Source organism: Lissotriton helveticus, chromosome 9 (genome assembly GCF_964261635.1).
Source record: "Lissotriton helveticus chromosome 9, aLisHel1.1, whole genome shotgun sequence".
NCBI classification, from domain to species: Eukaryota; Metazoa; Chordata; class Amphibia; order Caudata; family Salamandridae; genus Lissotriton; species Lissotriton helveticus.
Window position 1 is genome coordinate 189,515,965 of NC_136070.1, and position 24,987 is coordinate 189,540,951.

General features: G+C 49.4%; 1 protein-coding gene across 1 annotated transcript in view; it reads right to left on the bottom strand.

Annotated features, from left to right (window-relative positions):
* The window catches only part of NID2 (nidogen 2), a 251,912-nt gene extending 227,163 nt beyond the window's left edge, over positions 1–24,749 (bottom strand). Inside the window, exon 1 of the mRNA XM_078659743.1 lies at positions 24,431–24,749. Coding sequence (XP_078515869.1) covers positions 24,431–24,631 — 201 coding nt within the window. The 5' untranslated portion in view covers positions 24,632–24,749. The remainder of the gene's footprint in view (positions 1–24,430) is intronic.
* Between the last annotated feature and the right edge of the window lie 238 nt (positions 24,750–24,987).

The window sequence follows — 24,987 nt, forward strand, 5'->3', positions numbered from 1 at the left end:
TAACATGCAGTATATATACATATATGGCAGGGCAGAAGTACTCATTCCAACCACACCGTTTACAGAAGACCAGAATAGATCATACAAGATTACAATTCAAGAAGGCCTGCAAGCTGGAGCAGTCCCTCTCACATGTAAAATAACAAAGATGTATTTGTACCATCTTTAGCTCGTACATGATATTTCTATTTTGTGCCTTCAACAGTACCTGCAGAGTGACAGCAGCAGGGATTGTACCAAGGAGCTAAACTATAACAGCTCAAACAGGTTTTACAATATTTGGGGAATTTATATAGGCTTCCAAAATATTCCAGGACTAAATTTCAAATAGGGAATAAGCTTTCTGAACATTTTTGAGAAAGTTGCATGTTCAATAAACAGTCTAGTAATGAGTTTGATTAATACATTATCTGTCTCAACAACATCTAAACCTCTGCTGTCCTCAGAGCACACTGAATGTAAGAAACGCAAAGTGTTAAATACACAGGAAATCATAGTGCGTCTTCTCCATAACACAGAAGACAGGTTATTGTCTGTTATCTGTATATTATATAGCACTACAAAATAAGGTGTTTTGCTGGGTTTATAGAAGTTGTAGCAAGACTTTGTCTACAGGGTTTTAAACATTAAAACAATGATTGGCTTGTTGCAGTTCAAGGACTCTTAAAATCTCCGTGGAGGATTCACATGAGATTCTGGGGCCCAAATTGGCTCAGCAGTCCATGTAAATTGTATGGAGTCTCCTATAGTTATTCCTCTGCCTAATTTTAGGCAGGTGTCCAAGGCCAATATTGATTAAATAGTTCTGCCAGTACAATTATCGGAGACACAAAAGTCCTGGTATAGGCCACTATTCTCCTCTTAAATGTCCTTTAGCCTTGGGAATTTGCTTTAATGTACGCAAGCACAGTGAATCACAAGCAGCACATGAAAGTACATAAGAGAAAAATTGCAAAGAACCATTAGACAAGGGGCATTTCTATTCTGCCGCAAACTAAAGATATCTTGACTTCTCCCTAACAAAAATATACATAAAGTGGTAACCGGCAAGAAAGAACCGAGGTAGCTTTGCCAGAGAAGAGGGGAAACGTTTGGATGATTTCAACATGGTCAAAAAGGTTTGAGATAATCCAACTCACATTACTAATAAGCCCCGAGACGACGACCTTTAACTACATTTGAACATACATGCCTAATTATTCTTTCATCACATCACCATATTAGTCTGCTGTTAACGAGTTTACAATTCGTGCTTAATTAAGAAAATCATGCACCCAACCCAGTCTAGTCAAGAACCAGCAAACAATATCATGCTCTTGGGCGACTCAATCTCTGCCTAGACCTCAAGAGCAATAAAACCTACATCCACACAATTCCTAGAGACAATTTAGAAAATTACTTAGAATGTTGTGGGAAATTGCAGAACCTAAGGCAGTGGCCCTCAAAATGTTAATGCCGCGTCTGCCCCCCCATGTAAATATAGATCAATGGCCCCCAGAATGAATAGATTTTCACATTATTTTTGTTCTATACAATTAGCAGTGTTTAAAGAAGCCTAAACATTTGTAAACACTGCAGTTAAGTTCCATTTTCCTTTTTAAAATTGCAATTAAATACGTTATTGCCAACTTACTATTTTGATGAGCCAGATCTTTCTAAAGTTTAAAAATACACACAGTGTACTTAACACACTGAGTTTGAGTCCCTCCCCCTTTGACACCTACTCCCACCTATAATATCAATGAAATAAGATGTTAATGATCGCCCATTTGCTGACTGGTGCTCTTTTTTCACTAAAAACAAAGCACTGTTATTAGCATGATGCTTCCCTTGGCCAGAAACGGACGCCCCCTTAGGATCTATTAAGCACCTCCCTCCCCCAAGAAGGACCTCCCCCAAGTTTGAAGACATGTGGCCCAAGGTGTTAAAGAATGGTCAGGTCATCCCGAACCAACTCAGAAAATCTGATCCATTTCTTTAAGAACAAATGCAAAAGATTTGTGATGCAATATTAGAGAAGCACGAATCATCAATTTCTCTATTAATCGAACACCCAATATACAAATAGAGATTGATATTGTTCATGCGGGCAAAGCAGTCAAGCTCAAATCCTGTCCGGTTTCAGACTTGGTGGAGAATTATTGCCTCTCCTCTTGAACATGTACATGAGACTGACGGTGCATTCACTTCCAAACGTATGCAGCTGACATTCAACTTCACAACAGGTTAGGCAGCGACAAACACCACAAAATGTTTTACAGTCGCCTGAAGCACATGTCCCTTGCAGCCTATAAGGCTCAAAGTGAAGTCCTCAGAGAGGGAGTATCCAGAGATGACATTGTGACTAGCAACTGCCTATGGAAAGTAGGAACTAAACCACCTCATACGAAGTAGTTAAAATATACTGTGGTTTGGCTCAAATCTTTCTTTTGGCTATTGTTAGATCTGGGGGTCTCTAGTTGGCAATGGTATTCACCTTTGTCCAAATAGGGACCCTTACTTCTAAGTCAGGATAAGAGGATTACATTCCTTAATAACCCCTGCTCACCCCCTTGGTAACTTGGCACGAGTAGATAGGCTTATCTCAGAGGCAGTGTGTTAAGCATTTGTGAATATACATAGTAATACAGTGAAAACACTACAGATGGACACAACGCAGGTTTTATAAAAATAAGTATTCTTTATATAGACTTAACAAAAGACCACAAACGACAAAAATCCACAATACTATACTAAAAGTTGACTTAAAGATGATAAACGTTGCTTAGTTCAAGTTGATGGTAAATGCGACAAAGTTCTCAACAAAGTACCTGGATGCGTAACGCAGAGTGAACAAAAGGCTTGCAAAAGGGGAGATGCGTCGGTTCCGTGATCCAGGGGACCGGTTGCGTCCTGCCTCAATGCTTGCGCAGAATAGGGGACTCGTCATGAGCCTTACCGGTGTGGAGGTGATGCATAGATTCTTGGCCTGCGGGCAAGATGGCGCCTTGATGCGATGCGATGATCTGGTTGCGATGCGAGAAGATGGCACCTTTGACGCAGCGATGCGATGAGATGATGCCCTGGCAGCCTTGTGACGACTCTGTACTTAGGAGCCGCGACAGGCCCTGCGACACGCTTCTCCGGTGATGTGATGGCGACTATCAATGGCATCACGATTCTCCGGAGATGCGACAGCAGGCAGCTTTGATGAACACACGCTTCCAGGGAGATATGGCGGCGCGCTTATCCGGCGATGCGACGATCTTAGCTGCGGCGGCAACACGCTTCCTCTAGGGGCATCGCGCTTCCAGCGACACCCAAATGTCTGTAGACAGAATTCCTAGCAAGGAAATACACAGGAGAGCTGGAGGTGAAGTCTTTTGTCCCTGAGACTTAAGCAAGAGGCAAGCACAGTTCAAGCCCTTGGAGAATATTCTGTAGTTGATGAAAGTCTTTAAAAAGTTCCTTCTCCTTTCCCTTGGCAATGAAGCAACCACTACAGGCCAACCCAGCGAACAGCACACTGGCAGAGGGGCAGAGGGGCAGTCTAAACTCCTGCAGCTTCCTTGGTTCTTCTCCTTGGAAGAAAGGTTTCTTGTTCCAGAAATGATCTAATTTCTTGGGATCAGGGTCCCAATATTTATACCCCAAATCCTTCATTCTCTGAAGGCAGAGAGGCCTCTGCCTAGTCCAAACCTGTTCCTGAGCACTTTGTTTACATGACTCTTCTTCCTTTCACTGTGCAGGGCAGAGACATCAGCCGCCCCACAGGAGGTGGAGCCAGAACAGGGGAGGGAAGGCACAGCTTGGAGAACTTGGTTGACATGATTCCTTCTCTCCTTTCACAGTGCAGGGCAGAGACATCAGACACACCGCAGGGGGTGGAGCCAGCATTGTAGAGGGAAGGCCCTGCCCTATTCAGGTCCCAGGTGCAACTCCTCCCTTCCATCCAGATGCATATCTCTCTATTTACCACCGGGCTGCCCCAGCCGGTCTCCTGGAATCCCCCAGCCCTGTCACTCACAAACCCAGACAAGGAATACACAACCTAGCAAGGGCAGGCCTGGACAGTTAGGCAAGAAAATACCAACTTTCTAAAAGTGGTATTTTCAAACACAGAATATTAAAACCAACGTTACTAAAAGATGTATTTTATTATTCTGAGTTCAGGCATACTAAATTCAAATATCTACCCTGTTCCCTGAGTCAGTTAGGATTATAAGAATGTAATTATCTAACTGCCCATTATGGCCTATGGAGAACAGGTTGCCTTCAATAGTGAAAACAGAAAATGTCTGTAATTCACTATTAGGACATGCTACACACATCAGGGCATGTCCCACCTTATACTTACAATGCACCCTGCCCTTGGGCCTACCATAGGGGTGTCTAATATGAAGCAAAGAGAAGGTTTAGGGACTGGCAGTGGGTGCACTGGCCAAGTCGACATGGAAGTCACAGACTGCCCACAGGCCTTGCAATGAATGGCAAGCCTGAGACACACTTTACAAGCCGCTTCTGTGGGTGGCACAACCAGGGCTGCAAGCCCACCAGCAGCATTTGATTTACAAGCCCTGGGCACACATGGTGCACTGTACTAGGGTCTGACAAGTAAATCAAATAACCCAATCATGGAATCACTAATCAGTACATCAATTTAACATAGGGAGGACTTGCACTGATTAGCAGTGGCACAGTGCCCAAAACATATAACCAGCAAAAACATATCAAAACAGAGGAGGCAATCCGTCAAAAATGTAAGGGAGACTCATGCCAATAATGTCAGGTCTAACAGCTATCAGATCGCAATAACAGAGAAATACACAAGTTTCTATCTTGGAAGCTATGAACGATTATCAACAGGTTGATCACAGTGCATCAAACTGATCAGGGCCTTGGTTTATTTTGACATTGAATTACTGTAGTTCTATCAATGTAGGAGCTCAAAAAGAAGAGAGAGCAGCTATAGAGACACATAAAATAGTCTTATAAAAGTTTTCAACCTCAAGAAATCAGAAAACATCACCCAGGTGCTCAAAGGCCTTCACTGACTCCTGTGGCTCTGAATAGAAGTATGATAATGCCCAGAACCATTTTCAAACCTAGTTAAAGGCACAGCCCAAAATATTACAATCACACTTTCAATTTATGCACAAACTCAAACCCTGAGGTCCAACAACAGGCTAGGTTCAACTGCAAGCAGCATGAAGGCAAGACCATTCACTTGACAGCAACGCAGATCTGAAACAAATCGGTTTGCCTTGAAAAAAATAGTGAAATTGAGCCCCTCAAAACTGTATATTCTCTTTCAACCAAGTCAGTGCCAGACATTTACCTCACTGCTCAAAAAAGGAGCAAGGCCTAACTGAGTCAATTTCACAAATATGGCTTCCTGTATCTGAATAGCCAGTTAGTAGCATTCTGCAGCCCTCAAAGACATGGATTAAAGACTGTGAGAAGGAGCCGGGTCAAATATATACCTTTGAACATGTCATCACCAGCACTACAATGTAGCTAGAGTCACAAGATATTAATCATTAAATAAATTAAGATGCTGATTCAGTGCTGAGAAGGGGCCGAGCTTTGCCTAGGGTTACGAACATGGTGGGGGACCGATGAAAATCAAAGATCTACAGGGGCGAACTGTCAGGTTCTGGTCAAGTGTGAAGTTGTAGGCTGGAGAAAAAGACTGTTAGAAGAGAGGACAACTTTATCAGCCAGTGCATAAGTGGGTTAGTAGGGCGTTATAGGATAGCATGGATTATGCTTATTCAGCAATTATGACCAGATCAATTAAACAAACGAAATCCGAACCACAATCAATTAGGGTTTGTGAAGCATGGCTACTTACCTGTGATGGTCTCAAGACACTGAAGGGTGGGGGGGCTGCTGATCTGTCTGAGCACTGGGGTTCAATTGAAGAGCCAGGTCTTGAGATCCTTTCTGAATTGGGTCAGCAACTGGGATTGTCAGAGGTGGAGAGGCAGGGTGTTTTTAGGTCTTGGCAGCGAGGTAGGAGAAGAATCTATCTCCGGTTCTAGGCTTGTGGATCCCAAGGACATGTCCAGAGCTGGCGGAGCGGTGGTGTCTGATGGCTACATGGAATGAGAGGCGATGGTTCAGGTATGCTGGTCCAGCATCATGGAGGGCTTTGTAGGCATGCGTGAGGAGCTTGAAAGTGATTCTTTTGTTGACTGAGAGCCAGTGCTGTTCGGTGATATTTCTGCGGCGAGGGATGTCTAGGACCAGTCTGGCTGCTGTATTTTGAATGTTCTGTTGTTTCTGGGTGACGTCGGCATACAGTGTGTTGCCGTATTCGAGTCTGCTGACAGTTTTTTGTAGATTCGGTGAAGATCCACCTGAATGTCTTTTGGAGCATGCAAAGCATGTGGAAGCATAATGAGGATACGGATGAGATCTGACAGTTCATTGTGAGTGAGTCCAGTATGATGCCAAGGTTTCATACGTGGTCCATGGGGGTGGGCGGGATGCCAATGTAGACGACCACATGCAGTTGTCCCAAGCTGAGGTGGTGGGTCCCAGCATGAGGACTTCGGTCATGTCAGAGTTGAGTTTGAGGCAATTGTTTTTCATCCAGGCGGCAACGGCCTTCATCCAGCTGTGGAAGGTGTTTCTGGTGGTTGAGGGTTTGTTGGTGAAGGAGAGAATCAGTTGGGTGTCGTCAGCGTAGGAGATGATGTTTAGTCCGTAGGTCCTGACTATGGTGAGAGGAGCCATGTAGACATTGAAGAGAATGGGGCTCAGGGAGGAACCCTGGGGTACCCCACAGCTGATTTCCATGTGTTTGGACAGGAACAGAGGTAGTCTGACTTACTGTGTTCGACAAGTGAGAAAGGAGTGGATCCAGTCCAGGTTCTTACTGCGGATGCCGGCGTCGTGGAGCCTCTTGATTAGGGTGCAGTGGGAAACTGGGTCAAAGGCGGCTGAGAGGTCCAGAAGGATAAGGGCTGGGGTTTTGCCCCAGTTGAGTAGGTAGTGGAGGTCGTCTATGATGGCGAGAAGTGCGGTCTCGGTTCTGTGGTTGCTTCTGAAGCCAGATTGGGAGATGTCCAGGATGTTGTTTACCCCGAAGAACTCCGAGAGTTGGGCGTTGATGGCCTTCTCGGTCACCTTGGCTGGGAAGGGGAGCAGGGAGATGGGTCTGAAGTTCTTGAGGTCTGTCGGGTCCACACCACAGAACCACAGACTTCAAAAACGTACAGTGCATTACAAAAAACCTTGATAAAATCTAACAAAATTCCTAAAATATATATTATTGCTACAGGGTAAGAAAGGTGTCCTAACATGAAAATACAAGTGAAAGATTATTCCTTAGTACAACAATCCATTCATTTCTTCTTTTGGACATCATGCTCAAAGAGCACCTGGTGCAAACCATATTAGAGAGGATGGTAAAGTAAGAAGCAGAGTAGAATTTATAGAATTAATGATGCATGTTGTTTTGTCTGGGTGAAATATTTAACATGCATAATTCGCTAGAAACTCCATTGGAGCCCTCCTGAGAAGGAGTCAATAAACCATTAATAAGACCAGTAATTCAATCTAACCAAAAGACATGGTGACTCTTAACCAATGATAATACGGTCTCTTTCAAACAACTGTTTTGAAAATAAAGTGAGCTCTTATACCTCTTTCTTTAAATCGGCATCATCTCTCTATGAGTCTAACTGAGAAAACACTATATATCCTTATTAATGATTACTTCAGGATAAGTGACCAATTTAGCTGGATGTTACCCCTACTAACATTTCTAATAAAGGACAGCCCAAGCATCCTCCTCCTGTTCCAAGGAGCAGCCAAATTATTCCAAAGAGAAATCACCAACAGAAAAGGGCTATCCTAATGTGGTTTTCTGTATAGTCAAGGCCCAACTCCTCATGCAGAGAACGGAAGAGGCTGGCTGAGGGAGACCCAACATAAACCTCAACAATTTATTTTCAACTACTTCCATGGGATGGACCCTTGAACAGCCCAAAATCCCTCCCCTCAAATCACAGGTGCTACAGATTTGGCTTTATAAGCAAATGCTTAATCTTAGCGCTAAATTTTTAGAGGACATATATTTTCTTTGGCATCATTAAGATGGAACATCGCCTAATGTATACACTGTGTTTTGCAAAATTGGGTCTGATAAATAAGTATTATATATGTGTATATGGTTATAAAAGCGTCTAATATTTCTGCTGTTTATTTTCTCTATCAATCAATATATCTTTATTCGGAGGCCAAAAGCCAACCCTAAAAGAGATATATAAAATACGTTAAAAAAAATAATACAGTTCATTGCGCAATTCCAAATATGTGCATGGATATACAATAAAACTCAGAATAAGAAAGTATGTAATCGATCAGCAATACAACAGTATACCAGAGTGCAATAATTAAGAATTAAAAAGAATAATCATATCCAATTAAGTTCCTTCCCCAAGTTCATAGTCCATCCAGTAAGAGAAAACCATGTGTGCAAAATCCCTATAAGATGCTTAACTGCAATTAAGTGGAGCCAGAATACTGAGAAAAGGACAAAAACCTCATATTGGGTCCGCCATACACTCCGCACCTACCCTGACAAACATGAATAAATCTTTATCAATTATAGGGACAAAGAGGTGTTCTCTAAAACAATCTAACTTTCATGTAGTGACCACAGCAAATCTGTAGGTTCCCAGGAATAAAAGGTAGAAAAACCATCCATACATACCATGGATGTGGTGTAGAGATGACAGAGACAAAATACTATTAGACCAGATAGAATAACCCACTACATTCCAGTCGGGTATGTATGTATGCTTCTATGTATGTATGTATGTATGTATGTATGTATGTATGTATGTATGTGGTATTTATATAGTGCGAACCTTGACAAAGGACAGGGGAGCGCTATACACAGTCAAAGGAAAGAATAAAGTCAATGAATGATTTTGATGTAGTATTCTAAATAGAGGTGCATCTTCAACTCTTTCTTAAAATGGAGCAGTGTTCGGGCAGATCTAATGGATACGGGGATGTTGTTCCATAACGTGGCTGCATAGATGAAAAAGGTCTCTGATCATATTTCTTATGGTCCTGAGTGACAGGAGCTGCAGTGTGTAGGGTGCCCCTAAGGGGTGCCGGCATGGAGTTTTGAAGGTCATGGAGCAGGGCATTACCACCATCCAGGTGAGAGACTCTCAGGCCTTGAACAGAAGTTCTAAAGACACTTTCTGGAAGAAATTGTAGCACTTTCTTTTTTGGTACCAGGCCACCTGTTTTCCTTTCTTAATATGTTCCTTGATGGTGAGGTTGGAGTCTAGGGTGAGTCCAAGTGACGTGGTGCTCAGTGAAAGTTGGAGTTTGAAGCAGTGAAAGTTCAAGCCATTGATCCGGGTTTATACTGTATCTTTTTTGATTTTCTTGTCAAATAACCTGAATTCAGTCTTGTTTGAGTTCAGCTTCAGCTAGCACTGAACATCATGAAGTGCAGGCAGTGTTTGAAGTGTTGGATGCCTAAAGCAGAGGAGACAAGAGTTGGGCATTATTGGTGTATCAGTGTATCTTGATTCCGTTATCTGTGAGTAGATCACCAAGCGGCTCCATGGAGAGGTTGAAGATGATAAGGGATAGAAAGGACCCCGATGGAACTTAGCTGCTTATAAAGACCTTTTGGGACCAGTCGGTGTCCATGTGAACAAACTGATGTCATAGAGGAACATTTAGTGACAAGGGTCTGGTTAAAGTTTAATGCGACATTCTTCAGATCGGGAAGACTAATTGCCACTTTGCACCTATGGTTGACCAATAATAGTACCATGAGGTTTGGGATTGACAAGAAGCACTTTCTACCAGGTGGCATGAGGGCCAACCCTCAGACTACAGGACAAACTCCTCTTGTGAGCACCGTACACTTCTCACCCTGCTTAGACAGCAGCGAGATGACAATAACAATTCTGACCACTGTGAGTGGGAATTCTAAAGTCAGAGAGACCAGAAGGCCAGGTAGGTCTCTTGGCTTCATCTGATGGCCCTATACTACACTTCCATGATCAATACTCAGGATGGCTCTTTGCCCTTTGACACATTGCTTAGTTAGGCAAAGGTGACCTGCTGGGTCGACAAGGGGCATCTCTTAACTTATGCAGGGGCAGTGGGCTGGTGTCAGAGTGGGTCAATGCCAGCAATGATACAACCTTCCACGCTGGGAGTTGCTGGCACTTTTTAGACATGTTTTTCCTTGTAGAAAATGGATTAAGTTGAAAAAATGGATAAAAGAAACTTGTGAGAAGGGTGTGGTAAAATAACATGTAATCAAACAAAAAACATTAATGTTGCATTTACAATTCGTTAGCATTGTTGCACTCAAGGGACATGGACCTCATTCTAGTTTACTATTGCTGGTATTGGATTACTCTTTCAAGCAAGCATGTGTTTTTATCAATTACAGGGTGAGGTTGTCCTATTTCTTAAAACCCTGGAGCGTTGTGTTTACTGTCACTTTGTGCAAACTCTTTTGAACACCATTTTTATAACTTGTGGTGTCTTGAGGGATATGCAGCTTACAAGGTCGACGTAGCAATTAAGAGCGTCAAATCTGGAGGCGTGGCCGGCAGTCAACGAAAATGGCTACCGCCTAGAGGAGCTCCGGGCCAACGCGAGATCCCCCAGACATCGGCCACATTATTCCACACTAAAATCCGACTGCAATGCTGCGTGCCGATGTCGGAAAAAGACAGGCATCGATCGATCTGCCCGCAGTAGACAGCGGCTGAAAAATCAGCGAGTTCTGCTGTAAAGAGAAGCAGACATGGCTTGGCAGTTCGGGCTCGACTGTTCCCATGAGGCACAGGGTCAGACTGATTTGCATATAGCCATGTCTGAACTGGGGTGGCAGAGTGGGCTAAAGAACGGTGATGGATTAAACCCAGATCTTTTGACTGGGTTTGAGTGTTTGATTGGTTCAGATGCTCCGTCCATCACCACCCCCTTTTGTACCGTAAAGAGAAGCAGGGCCTGCATACCGTGCTAAGACCGGGGCCTCAAGTGGTCCGGCTGCTCGGAAGAAGGTATCACGTTTTCCTCTCTGCCAGGGACACGGGAACTGATCCGCAGCTCACCGCAAGGCTACGCGTTGCAGCCCATAAACTGCAAAGCTCCGCACTGATCGGTGAGACCTTCAAGAGGAGTGTTAGAAGGGGCGATCTCGGAGGGCCAGGTTGTGCTCACCCGGACGCCCCAAGACCCACCTCTCCCACAGATCTTGCCGAGTCTTATAGTGAGGTCCTCACCGGGGAGGACTTCGAGTCTAGGATCGTACACACTGAACTCACACCACACTACCAACAGACACCACACCGTTGGATTCTGGTAACAAGTTGTTTATATAAGCAGTAAAACGAAGAAAGCACTCTTATGTACACAGTGGTCGAGGGACCACAAAGTCTTTGGAAGACTCGGGAAGGGGGAAGCGGGACAGTCTTTTAGTCTCTGGGTCAGTACGAGGCGTACCCTGCGCACAGCTCTCAATCCTCGAGCCGGGGGTACGGGATGATGGTCGGACCGACTGCTTCACCTCGGTCGAGTCGGCTCGGACGTGATGTTGATCTCGATGGTCCAGCCGGACCAGAGTACTTCTCGAGCCGCGACGAGGTCAGCAGGGCTCGATCTGGAGAACTTCGTGCGGAGCCGCGACAGCGTCAGCAGGGCTCAGGTGGTTCAGTTCAGCTTGAGCCGCGACAGCGTCAGCAGGGCTCCGGTGGTTCAGTTCAGCTTGAGCCGCGACAGCGTCAGCATGGCTCCGATGGTTACAGTTCAGCTTGAGCCGCGACAGCGTCAGCAGGGCTCCGAGGTTCCAGATGAGTTCGTCTTAGGGTCAGCCGCGATCAGATCAGCAGGGATTCAGGTCCAAAATACAACTGCCCGCTAGTTGTCGGGCGGGCCCAGATATAGTCCAGGGGCTCTTTGATGTCCGGACCCTCGCAGGCGGAGGTCTCAAGCCCTGGGGGCTGGTCGTTGGCGAGGTCCGGCGGTTGGCTCTTTGATCCTTTGAGAAATGGGTCCGGGAATTCCCAGACGCCCAGCAGATCTGGAGCCAGCGCTCAGGGAGGCCAAAGGTGCGATCGAAACTGGCCCACAGGGGAGGGCCAAAGGTGTGACAGATACCAGTCTCTCAGGGGAGGCCGGAGGTGCCATCGAAACTGCCTGGCTTATCACACTCGGGGAGCCCTTTACCCCCCAGCCGGGACTGGCGCGCCTTTGGAGTCTGGGTTTCGCTGAGGCCGGGGTCACGCTAGGCCCAGGGAGACAGGGATCTCGGGAAGGGAAAATGGCTGCCGGGCCTTGTGGGGCATGCAACGTAAGGCGCTCGGAGCCGGGAGCGGGACGGGGACAGGCGGGCCTGGTCGTGGGTTACGGGGGGCTCGGGCTTATCGGGGGGAGACGACCAGGCTTCAGGGTGCAGGCTACTCTTACGGGGATGCTGTACAGGGGCTCAGGGTGCAGGCCTACGCTCGCAGGGTGTGGCGGGACAGGCGCGAACCACGCCACGAGGCCGGGTCCAACACGCGTCCCCCCCAGCTGAAGGCGGGGAGAACTACCCATCCTCTTGGGGGTTCTCTTCGCTGAGGCGGAAGAATCGGGACAGGCCGTCTGCGTTGGTGTGGTCAACACCAGGCCGGTGCTCAACAGTAAAGTCCATCCCCTGGAGGGAGATGGACCAGCGCAGCAATTTGGGATTCTCCCCTCTCATCTGCATTAGCCACCGGGGAGGTCGGTGGTCGGTTTGAACCCAGAAGTGAGTACCGAACAGGTAGGGCCTCAGCTTCTTCAGGGCCCAAACCACCGCAAAGGCTTCCCGCACGATGGTGCTCCACCTTTGTTCTCGAGGGAGTAGCCTCCGGCTAATGAACGCCACTGGCTGATCCAGGCCGTTCTCGTTCACCTGGGACAGAACTGCTCCAATGCCATGCTCGGACGCGTCCGTCTGGACTACAAACTCTCTGGAGTAGTCGGGGGCTTGTAGGACTGGGGCCGTGCACATGGCATCTTTCAAGGTTTCGAACGCCTCTTGGCAGGCGGGAGTCCAGCTGACCTTTTTCGGCTGGTTTTTGGAGGTTAACTCCGTGAGGGGGGTCACAATGCTGCCGTACCCCTTGATAAATCTCCGGTAGTACCCCGTGAGTCCTAGGAACGCCCGCACTTCCGTTTGGGTCGTGGGGGCCTCCCATGCCACGACTGCATCGATCTTGGGCTGGAGGGGGGCTACGAGGCCGCTTCCGACCTGGTGCCCGAGGTAGATTACGGACCCTTGTCCGATCTGGCACTTGCTGGCCTTAATGGTGAGACCAGCCCTTCTCAGGGCGGTCAGCACCACCCAGAGGTGCTGGAGGTGCTCGGGCCAGTGGGAACTGTAGAATGCGATATCGTCCAGATACGCAGCGCTGAACTCTTCCAACCCCGCCAGTACCTGGTTTACCAGCCTCTGGAAGGTGGCGGGGGCGTTCTTCATCCCGAAGGGCATCACCCGGAAATGGTAGTGACCATCCGGGGTGGAAAAGGCGGACCTCTCTCGGGCCCCTTCGGTGAGGGCGATCTGCCAGTATCCGCTGGTCAGGTCGAAGGTACTGAGGAAGCGAGCAGCCCCGAGGCGATCAATAAGTGCGTCTGCGTGGGGGATGGGATGAGCATCGGTTCTGGTGACTGCGTTGAGCCCGCGGTAGTCAACGCAGAACCTCAGCTCGGGAACAGCGCCGGGGGCGGCTGCCTTCGGAACCAGGACCACGGGGCTAGCCCATGGGCTATCAGAGGCTTCGACTACCCCCAGGGCTAGCATCTTGGAGACTTCGGCCTTGATGCAGGCCCGGAGTCGGTCAGGGACGCGGTAGGCTCTGTGCCGTACCGGGGGACTGTCCCAGCTGGTGACCCCGGGGGTGAGAGAGAATAGGTCAGAGAACTGTCCCAGTAACTGGCGACAGTCCTCGCGCTGCTCGGGAGAGAGGGAGGAGGAGAGACTCACTCCCTCTACGGAGCCATTTTTTTCTTTGGCGCACAGGAGATCGGGGAGAGGCTCCGTCTCTTCTTCTTCCCCGTCGTCCGTGGCGAGGAGCAAGCTCAACTCGGACCGGGCGAAGTGGGGCTTGAGGCGGTTCACGTGAAGGACCCGCAAGGGGTTCCTGGGGGACTCTACATCGATAAGGTAGGTCACCTGACTCTTGCGCTCTACCACCTTGAAGGGCCCTGTCCACTTGTCTTGCAGGGCACAGGGCTCCACGGGGGCCATCACCCAGACCTGCTGTCCGGGTTGAAACTCGACCAGAGTGGCATTCTGGTCGTACCACCGTTTCATCTCTTCCTGACTGGCCTCGAGGTTGGCCTCGGCCAGTTCTCGGAACTTCCTAGTCTGGTTCCGGAGGGTCAGGATGTATCGAAACACATCCGGAGGGGGCTCAGGGGCCGCCGTCTCCCAACCTTCCTTGACCAGGCTGAGGGGTCCCCTGACAGGGTACCCGTAGAGGAGCTCGAAAGGGCTGAACCCCAGGGACTTCTGGGGGACTTCGCGGTATGCGAAGAGGAGACAGGGAAGGAGGACGTCCCACTTACGCCTCAGGGGCTCTTCGAGACCCATGATCATTCCCTTGAGGGTCCGGTTGAAGCATTCCACCAGACCGTTCCCCTGGGGATGATAGGGGGTGGTGAACTTGTAGGTCACCCCACATTGTTGCCAGAGGGACTTCATGTACTTGGAGATGAAGTTGGTCCCTCGGTCGCTGACGACTTCGAGGGAATCCCACCCGAGAGAAGATCCCCATGAGGGCCCGGCCCAATACGGGGGCCATCACCGTTCGGAGGGGAATGGCTTCGGGGTAGCGGGTGGCATGGTCCACCAAGACAAGGATAAAGCGGTGACCTAAGGAGGTCCGGGGGTCGAGAGGCCCCACAATATCTATTCCCACCCGTTCAAAGGGGGTACTGACCACGGGAAAGGGTTGGAGGGGGGCCTTGCGCCTCCCGCCGCTCTTTCTGCTGGACTGACACGTGGGGCAGGACTTACAGTGGGCCTCCACGTCAGAGCGCATGCCCGGCCAGTAGAAGTGCGTGACTAGGCGGTGATACGTTTTGTCTTGTCCCAAGTGTCCCGCCAGGGGCACATCGTGGGCCAGGTTCAGGAGAAAGTCGCGGAAGCGTAGGGGTACCACCAGCACTTGGGCCGACCCTAGCTCGGCAGACTTTTGTTCGCTGTACAATAGGCCGTTTTCCCAATAGACAAAGTGGGAGCCGGACTGGTCACCGGCAGCCTGGGCGGCGGCCTGCTGCCGTGGCCCGACCAAGGACGGACAGGAGGTCTGTTCTAGGCAGAATTCTTCTCGGGACGGTCCTCCTTCCTGGCGCCACTGGGCCAGCTCAGGAAGCTCGTCCAAGCTCGGGGTCGGTTCGACGCCAGGGCCGAGGGGACCTGCGTCGGGGGGGGGAAGCTCTCCCCAGGGAACAGCTCAGGGGTCTCGGAGGATTCAGGGACCTCGGGGTCCTCGGGGGTAGCCGGTGCTGCCTCTGGAGTTGCCCCTCGGGCGGTCATTGACCGGGTGCTCACACAGGCCCACCATCTCCAGGTGGGTCCTTTTCTCAACCCGCTGCCATGGGGAGCTCTCTAGGTCGTTGCCGAGCAGGCAGTCCACGGGCATGTCGGAGCGGACGGCCACTCGTAACTCCCCGGAGACGCCCCCCCATTCGAACGGGACTTGAGCTATCCGGCAGGTGCGGACGGAGTTATCAGCTGCGATCACCCTGCAGGAGAGGTGGGGAACAATCTGGGCTTCAGTGACTAGGTGCCGTTTGACGGCGGTGATACTGGCCCCGGTGTCTCTGAGTGCCCCTATGCGGTGGCCATTGACAGTCACTTGCTGTCGGTACTTCTCGGTGTTGTCGGGCAGGGGGGGCTCCTGGGACCATTTCCCTATCACCCAGGGAGACCAACATCATGGCTGCGGGGTCAGCTCCCTCAAACTCCTCTTCTCCCTCCTCCTCTTCTAGGGCTACTGAGGTGATGTGGCGCGCTGGGGGCCCTGCAGCGGCAGGTTTCTTAAATAAAGGGCAGCGGGGGTCATTGGCATAGTGCCCTGGTTGCTGGCAATGGGAGCAGGCTTGGCTGACTCGGGGCCCTGGCTTAGCTGGGGGGAATCCTGCGCGCGTGGTGGGAGGCGAGGAGCTGGGCTGGTTTCTGGGGGGACTGCGTGGGGACCCTACCTGGGATCCCCTCTGTCTATTCTGGTTCCCCCTTCCCTCTGGCGGGAAGATCCCTGTTCATTTCGGCCAGAGTCTCCCCCGGGCCCCCGGGGGACTCTGGTGCTCACCCATCGATCGGCCTCCACAGCCAGCTTCCGGGGGTCAGCCAACTTGCTGTTCAGGAGGTGCTGTCGGAGTTCCACAAAGCAGTTCAGAGACAGATGTTCGTAGGCAATGAGGTAGATGAGCCCCTCGAAGGTGGATACTTTGCTGCCCTTGATCCACCCTTCCAGGGCCCGGCTGTAGAAGTTGACATATTCCACTCATGTGGTGCCGGGGATCTTCTTGCAGTCTCTGAACTGTTGGCGGTACATTTCAGGGGTGAGCCCGTACCTGGTGAGGAGGGCTTCTTTCATGTGGCTGTAGGAGGTCTGTTCGGCAGACGGTAGGTCGAGGAGGGTGTCTCTCCCCTCACTCAGGAATCGTCCCCACAGCCCGGCTCCCCAATCTTTCTGCGGAACTCGTGGGAGGTCATGGCGACCTCGTAGGCCTTGAACCATTGCTGGATATCATCGTTTTTATAATATTCTTTGACCACATCCACGAGGCCGGGTCCAACACGGAGTGTCTGCCACTCCGCACACCGGCCCTGCAGCAGCAGGCGCGCAAACCTGACGCAACCCAATGGACATGAACACATAGAAGGTACGTGCGCAATCAGAGGAGCAGTGTACTGGTGGCAATCCAGACTCCCTGGCGAAGCCCTGCCATTTTCAACAGATACACCTCTAATTAATACATTGCTGGCCGCATGATAACAGAGCCCACCACCAGACGTGCTATAGTTGGTGCATGACCAAGGATAGTCCTCAATTGAATAGCCAGCGTAGTCTGGAGGGGAGAGACACATCACGCTACTGGGGCAGCAGGAAACAGCGAGTCCCGTCCCCCCCTAACAACCTGTGGAGTGGCAGTGAACCTGGTTCCAAGAGATAAGTGGGCACTCACGACACGACTACTAGTGCACATCCCCAAGTGGTTAAGTGCTCACTCTACAACGGGAAAAGGCACACGTCTGCCTGTACCCGGGGCCGGGAGCGGTTAGGCGACCTGGTAACTCAGCCCCCTGGTGAATAAATCATTATCGCTCTACAAAAACAGTGTCAGACCTTAGGGGTAGGAAACCTGAAAGGCTGCATGCGACTGTTACTCACACAGGCAGGCAACGGTGAGCACTACCACCTCAACGGACGCCGACGCATAAACTCCATAGCTATCAGGCACAATGGAAGGACGGGGCCAACGCGTCACGGATCAAACCAAACTCGACAAATACGCCTGCAATAAGTCAAACAAACCGGGAGTTACCAGACACGTAGTAAAGTCCACAGCAGAACGGATTGCGTCAGAAGATAAAGAAGTCACGCTCCAAGATATCCTGGAAACTCTAAACAAAGTCCAGGTGTCCCTGGAGTCCAGAATAGACACCGAGACCACTGAACTCGCGCTAATCTGTGCTGATTTCTGCAAACTTAGTACAAGAGTGACAGATGTGGAAACAACGACGACTATGCTTTGTGAAGATACCGCTGCCCTCAAATGGCAGGTGTCGCGACTAGAAACTGAGCACAAAGCTATGACGGCTAAACTAGACGAATATGAAGGCCATTACCTGTGCAACAATGTCTGTATCATAGGTGTGCCAGAAGAAACAGGAGGGAAAGCCATTGATCTCTTTGTGGAAGACTTAATTAAGAACCACCTCCAACCTCGAGGACTATCCACCTAGTTTTCAGTCGAGAGGGCCCATCGCGTCCCAGGAGGTAGGCCCAAGCGGGGAGTGCCCCCCAGGCATATATTAGCCTGCATCTTCAAATTTCAAGATCAGGATCTTATTTTGCAGACAGCCAGAGTGGCTCCTCCTGTAAGGTATGAACATAGTACAATCTCCTTCTTTCTGGACTATACAGCCACAATTGCAAAGCAGCTGACGCAATTTTCTGGAAGTGAAGAAAGAACTACGGACTGGTGAGCTCAAATACTCCATGATGTTCCCTTCAAAACTAAGTGTAGTGGCCAACTGTAACATATGTTTTTTTACAACGGCGGAGGAGGCGAAAGACTGGCTCGAGGGGTGGCGCTAGGTAACCCATTCTGGTGGAGCCGGGAAGGACCTCGGACAACATGCAACAGGCTTATCACAGTCAGAACGACGAGACGCAGCATCCACAAGCGAGAGGCCTGATGGAGAGCAATGGCTGGCTAGAAGACCGTCTCCCTTCGGAAGACAGCGGTGTTAGAGATAACCCGTCACAGAATCAAGAGGCTATAACCGATACAAGTGAAATGGCAAAATCTTTGGCTTGAGATTAAAAAATATAAGACTGCCGTCCGCACACACACACACACAGACACATATAGCCACCTCAGCACCGCATGCAAACATCCTCAGGAAGGCCTTGGCAATGGCAGGGAAGACGTCGTACTGATCTTTGACGACATGCGCACAACTGAACAGATAATGTATAACAAGTTTGGGGACATTGCGGGGAGGTACCGGGGAGGCTCTCAACACCCGGCTACAGAGTTACCGGGGAAATGGGAATTAGGCACTCTGCAAAGTTGGGGAGGCGGGTAGTTTCTAAACCGCCATGCAGGGAGGCATGGAGTGGGGAGGGACGAATGTTTATTGGTATTAGTTTTAGTTTCTTAATTTTGTATACTAGGTTATGCCTTATGGTGCACCATCATTACACTCGCAAGATACTGCCACTTACAGATCAGCGCCTGTGCACAACTCCAACGATGCATACATCCACTCACTCTAACCCCAGGTTCTGTATCTACACATATGATACATCTGCAACTAATATCTTGGAATGTAAATGGCCTTAGAGATAAAGTAAAGAGGGGACTGATACTACAATACCTTAAGCGGAAAGCGCCAGCGGTCATACTTCTCCAAGAGACCCACTTAGTAGGGACAACTTGTAAGGCTCTAGACAGATGGGGTTTCAAACTGATAGTCCACTCAGAGTTAACGTCTGGCTCTCGAGGGGTTGGGAGTCTCATTAGGAAACAGTGCAAACTAACACACGTACACAGAAGAGCAAGGCCGTTTTGCAGCCATTTCCTGCCAATGGGAGGGACGATCAATCAATATTGTGACTGTGTACATACCCCCAGCAATTCACTCATTGGCGTTCCCAGCACTTGCTGCATTCCTGCTTCGACTTCCAGAGGGTGAACTCATCCTTGGAGGCGACCTCAATGCAGCCCTTAATGACACCCTAGACAGTACACCACACAGACAGCAATGTCAAACACCCTCTCCTCTGGCGGACTTCCTTGATACAATAAGCCTAGTCGACGTCTGGCGCTCACAATTCCTACAAGCAAGACAACACACAAACCACTCAGGGGTACATAACAGTCTATCTAGGAAAGATTATATACTGATTTCACCAGACACAGTGGGAAGATTGTAGATATGACACCTACCTCGCAATACTTTAGCGAAAATGAAGCCTCGGTCCTCTCACCCCTCATTTTGTGGGAAGCATACAAAACCATTCTTCGTGGACATGCCATACCTCTCATCGCAGACCACAAAAGAGAAAAGGCAAGACTAGTAACGACATTTGAGCAGGAGCTAACAGAATTAGAATTAGTGCATTTGCAGGACCTCTCAGATCTAAACACACAACGACTACACCTCAAAAAACAAGAATACAAGGAATACCTATGGCTAGAAGTAAAAACTAGAATGATGACCACACTCCATACAATCTACAAAGTGGGAGACAAAGCCAGTCGGATAAACGAGAGTGAGCAAGGAACTGGGTAGCGGAACTCCAGGACACTACGGAAGAAATAGTGACAGACCCCCAAACAATAGTAGATACGCTGGCACTCCACTAGATTGAGGTATACACCCCTACAATGACGATACAGCAGGATGCTGAGGCGTTCCTCAGCGACATTAAACTTCAGAGATTCGCAGAAGAGGAAACTCGGCTGCTAGACGAAGAATTCACCACTGACGAACTAATGATAGTAATAGGGAACGTACAACTTGGGAAAGATCTAGGCCTGAATGGCATACCCACTGATTTATATAAAAGAAACGCAACGGTAATTGCCCAACATTTACAACGCAAGCTTAGAACTGGGAGAACTCCCTAAAGATCAGAGGATGGCCACAGTGGTGGCTAGACACAAACCGGAAAGGCCTGCCAGGGACATCACCTCCTACCGACCTATCGCCCTAATTAACGAGGAAGCCAAGATATTGGCCAAAGCCCTGGCAAATATAATGACACCCTACTTAGCTAAATTAATACACCTGAATCAGTCTGGATTTATGCCGGGCAGGAATACAGCCCTAATCCTGCGACGGCTATACAACGTCCTGGGACGCAAACATTCGATACAGGAGAAGGCCATAGTAAGTCTCTAGACACCCCTTTGGCCTTGGATACAGTTGAATGGCCTTTCCTATTTGTGCTTCTCGAGCGATTGGGATTCGGACCCAAGTTTTGTTACTGGGTAAAGCTATTATACACGAATCCTCTTGCTCACGTAGTAGCGAACGGCCGCATCTCAAGGGAATTCCTGCTGGGACGCGGCACCAGGCAAGGCTGTCCGCTGTCTAAATCTCTTAGAACCCCTAAAGAGACTACGCAAGGACACCAAACATTGGCAATCCTTGCCACTGACGCTGCTAGGAAGAGCAGCACTCTTTAAAATGATGGCTCTCCCTCGATTCCTTTATGCTCTACATAATGCCCCATTCTTAGTCCTCCCATCATACTTCCGCTCAATTGATACGGAAGTGTCCAAACTTCTTTGGAATTGAAAACCAGCCCGGATGGCAATGAATAATAATTAGGACCTGGTACGATGGTGGCCTTACCTAAAGCGCCGGGACACTCTTTTTGAGTAACCGTTGCGCTATACAAACTACAAATAACATAACATAACATTGCGCTCCCAAACGTACAAATGTATTACTGGGGGTCCCAACTGGCCATGTTAAACCAATAGATTCATATCCTGCAAACTGATCCAGCCTATCACTTAGATAGACTTGCCCTAGGGCCGGAGGGGCTCAACTGAGCACTGTATAATACTGACCACAAGATGGCACTACTAAGACCAACACAAAACATGATGCAACTCTGGCATATAGTGAAAAAAAAATACAGATGGGTTGGAATAATAGGATTACGCAGGTCACACCCCTTTCGGACACCGGTAAACTAGGCAAATTACGAGGATTCAGACAATGGGATATTATAGAAATATCAAAGGTGGGAGATATGTGGGACAAGGGAAAAATGATCCCATTCTCCAAACTCTGAGAGCAATACAACATGGCATCTACGGAAAGCTTTCGCTATCTCCAGGTAAAGCGTGCACTGGAGGCTAGCATCCCCCCTGATACTGCTCTCCTTGAAGCTTCACTGCTAGAGGATAGAATTCTCACAGACCACATGGACAAAAAGCCACGTCCTTAACATATCGGAAAATTATAAACAACCACCCTGATCCTATACAGGTTCTCCGGGACAAGTGGCAGAAGGAGATTGGAGAGGTGGATAAGACGGACTTGCAGGAGGCATTAGCATCTCCAAAGGAGGTAGCAATCTCCTCGAAACTCCGACTAGTGCACCTCAAAGTACTCCATAGGATCTACTACGCTAGTGTAGTATTATGTAAAATAGGGAAGACTGACAGTCCGCAATGCCTCCGACAATACGGGGAAGTAGGTACATGTTATCATACAATATGGGAATGCCCAGCAATAGCGAGATATTGGGAGGGGGTCATGTCCACAGTCACAAGAGTCAGTGGGGTCCAGGTGCCACCATAACCTAAACCATGTCTTTTGAACATATGGAAAGACACAGATCTTAACACCGCGGCACAGACCTGGGCAACACTGGGAATGACAATAGCTAAGAGAAACATAGCCAGACTATGGGGGGGCATGCAACACTCCCATGATCCAAGGCTCGATGGCAGGGATAACAAACAACATAACGTGCATCGACACTTGCTGCTTTGGAACTTGTTATTTCACAGTTTAAACGCCATGTCAACAAATGGGTATGTGGCTTAACCTTCTGCAAGCCTAATTGAGACAATCTCTAATTATTCAGGCTTGTACCCTTACTGTCCTGGATGATGATCCTACTATTTTTCAAATAGGATCTAAACGTCGTCTACTAATATAAACCGTTTGCACATTAATCTAATCTGATTAAAAAAGTGTATTTACGGTTTCCTCAAGCTTGTTAGAACTTGTGTTCAATATTCCACAAGCTACCGTTTCTTGCCTGATATGTTCCTGTCCTAAAGTGTACTGGTCATGTGTTTATGTAGGATGCAGGATTGTGTCCCGCTGTATTGATGTGTTTATACTTTTAGTTTTGAAATTTTTGAATGATTAAATTGACTGTCCGGCTGGGCACTCTTAATATAGCACTGATTGGAGTCTATATTTATCCTGATGACCATACTGTTCTTTTTAAGGACCAATTGTTCTAATACTAAACTATTACTCATGGTCCTTATCTACCTTTCGGGTTCCCTTGTGTTTTTGAAAATATGGATATATTGCGTCAGCTGACTGTAAATGACAGCAACAGGCTCTGGGCAGCCCCATCCATCGGAAGAGGGTCCCAAGCCTCCAAAATGCGAAAAGACCTACCTGTTAGATGCTGGGGGGTTGGGTGTTCGCTGGTAAATCAGTAGGACACTTGGCTAGGCACATCAAGATACGGACATCGCTAAGCGCTATAAACCGTATTGGTGAAAGCTGGAAAAGGTAGCTGTTTCAGCATGTGTGTGCTGATGGTTGTAACTGGCCAGCATGGATGCTTAAGTGCGTACAGTTACCCCTCCCCCCCAACAAAAAAAAACCCTACAAACAATGCTTTGCGTTCATAATGAGCGATAGTATTGTTCTGATGAATCATTTAATCAAAATATGTCCAGCTAGACATCCTTCATAATGACTCGAGTTTGACACCCTTTCACATGGATGTGGCTGGTGCCCCGTCCTGTGTGCCAAATCTCTGTGCTCGTTTCTGACTCGCATCCCATAACGATGGGAACGTTTGGACCCGCCCACTCAATTCCTTCAGAACCAACAACCGTTCCCTTCATACCCATGGCCCGGGGTGATGGGTGACCTGGTCCAATGTTGAGGAACTGTATTTGGTAACCCAGTTTAGACTTAGAAACCGGGGACCTCGGTTCAAATCCCAGACTCGACCTGAGTAACTGGTGCGATCAGATGTAAAATCACAATATCACTGAATTATGTAATCTGTACACTCAACATTGATTGATTCATTCACTTTCATAAGTTTTAGCGCGTCATTAAATCCCACAGCATTTTTAAGTCTTGCCCCAGATACTCCCCAGTTGTCGCCCAGTGATGGGCAGGGCATTTGGTCACCTTTTCCTGAACAACCACGTTTCAGTCTTCCCTCCCGTTCCACGGACAGCTAGGAACACTGCACGCCCTTCCGAACTGCAGCCATGCCATCAATCAGCGGTACAACCAGCCAGTACTTAATGGGCATGAACAGGCATTCGTTACACTCGGAGCGGCCGCGCTACGCCCACTCCTGGCAATCCTCTGCCCCGACCTGACAGTGCGTCCATTCATTACAACGGCCACAGCCCAGGCATAGAAGACGCAGTGCACCGAAGCCCCTGGCATAGAGGACGCAGTGCACCGAAGCCCCTGGCACAGAGGATGCAGTGCACCGAAGGCCCTGGCACAGAGGATGCAGTGCACCGAAGCCCCTGGCACAGAGGATGCAGTGCACCGAAGGCCCTGGCACAGAGGATGCAGTGCACCGAAGCCCCTGGCACAGAGGATGCAGTGCACCGAAGCCCCTGGCACAGAGGATGCAGTGCACCGAAGCCCCTGGCACAGAGGATGCAGTGCACCGGAGCCCCTGGCACAGAGGATGCAGTGCACCGGAGCCCCTGGCACAGAGGATGCAGTGCACCGGAGCCCCTGGCACAGAGAACAGACCGCGTCGAAGTCCGGGTGCAGAAGACACAGAACTTTGAAGTCTAGGGAACAGAGGGCACAGTGCTTTGAAGCCCAGGCATATAGCGCAGTACTTTGATGCCCTGGGCGCAGAAGGCTCAGTGCTTTGAAACCACATGTTCAAAGGACACGGCGCTTTGAAGCACCGGTGCGCAGACTCACGTAAAGGCTGTCGAATTCCGCTTCGTAGAACGGCACAGGCTTCCTCAGCTTGACCACCTCCGAGGTCTCGTCGTCGCCCTCCGGGAGCAGTAGATCCCCCCTGTGCTCCCCGAAGGGGAACAGCTCCTGCCGGGAGATGGCAGCGGCCGGGCACAGTAGGCAGTGCAGCAGCAGCACTAGGCGCAGACCTTCCTGCCACATCTTGGGACTCTCTGGATCTCGACTCTGGGGAGGGCGGACGGCGCACGACGCGGGGCTTTTATAACCTCGCTGGCTGCAGGAATTCCAGCACAGGGCTCTACGTCCGACCTGAAGCCTCCTTCTGCCTGTGGGGGGAAAGGAGGGTCTACACTTTTCCCAGTGAAAGGGTTGGCTGGGAGACAGCGAGAGGGGCCAATAGGAAGACGGGGAGGTACCCCTGGAGTGGACAAAGCATCTGGCTTTCATGAAAAGTTTTGAGATCCCAGGCAGCTGGGAGCAGCGTCTGCCCATCACAGGCTCTGAGTCCCCAGCCTTCCCAGATGCTCGTAGTGTCCTGCTGGGCGTGTCTGAGGGGG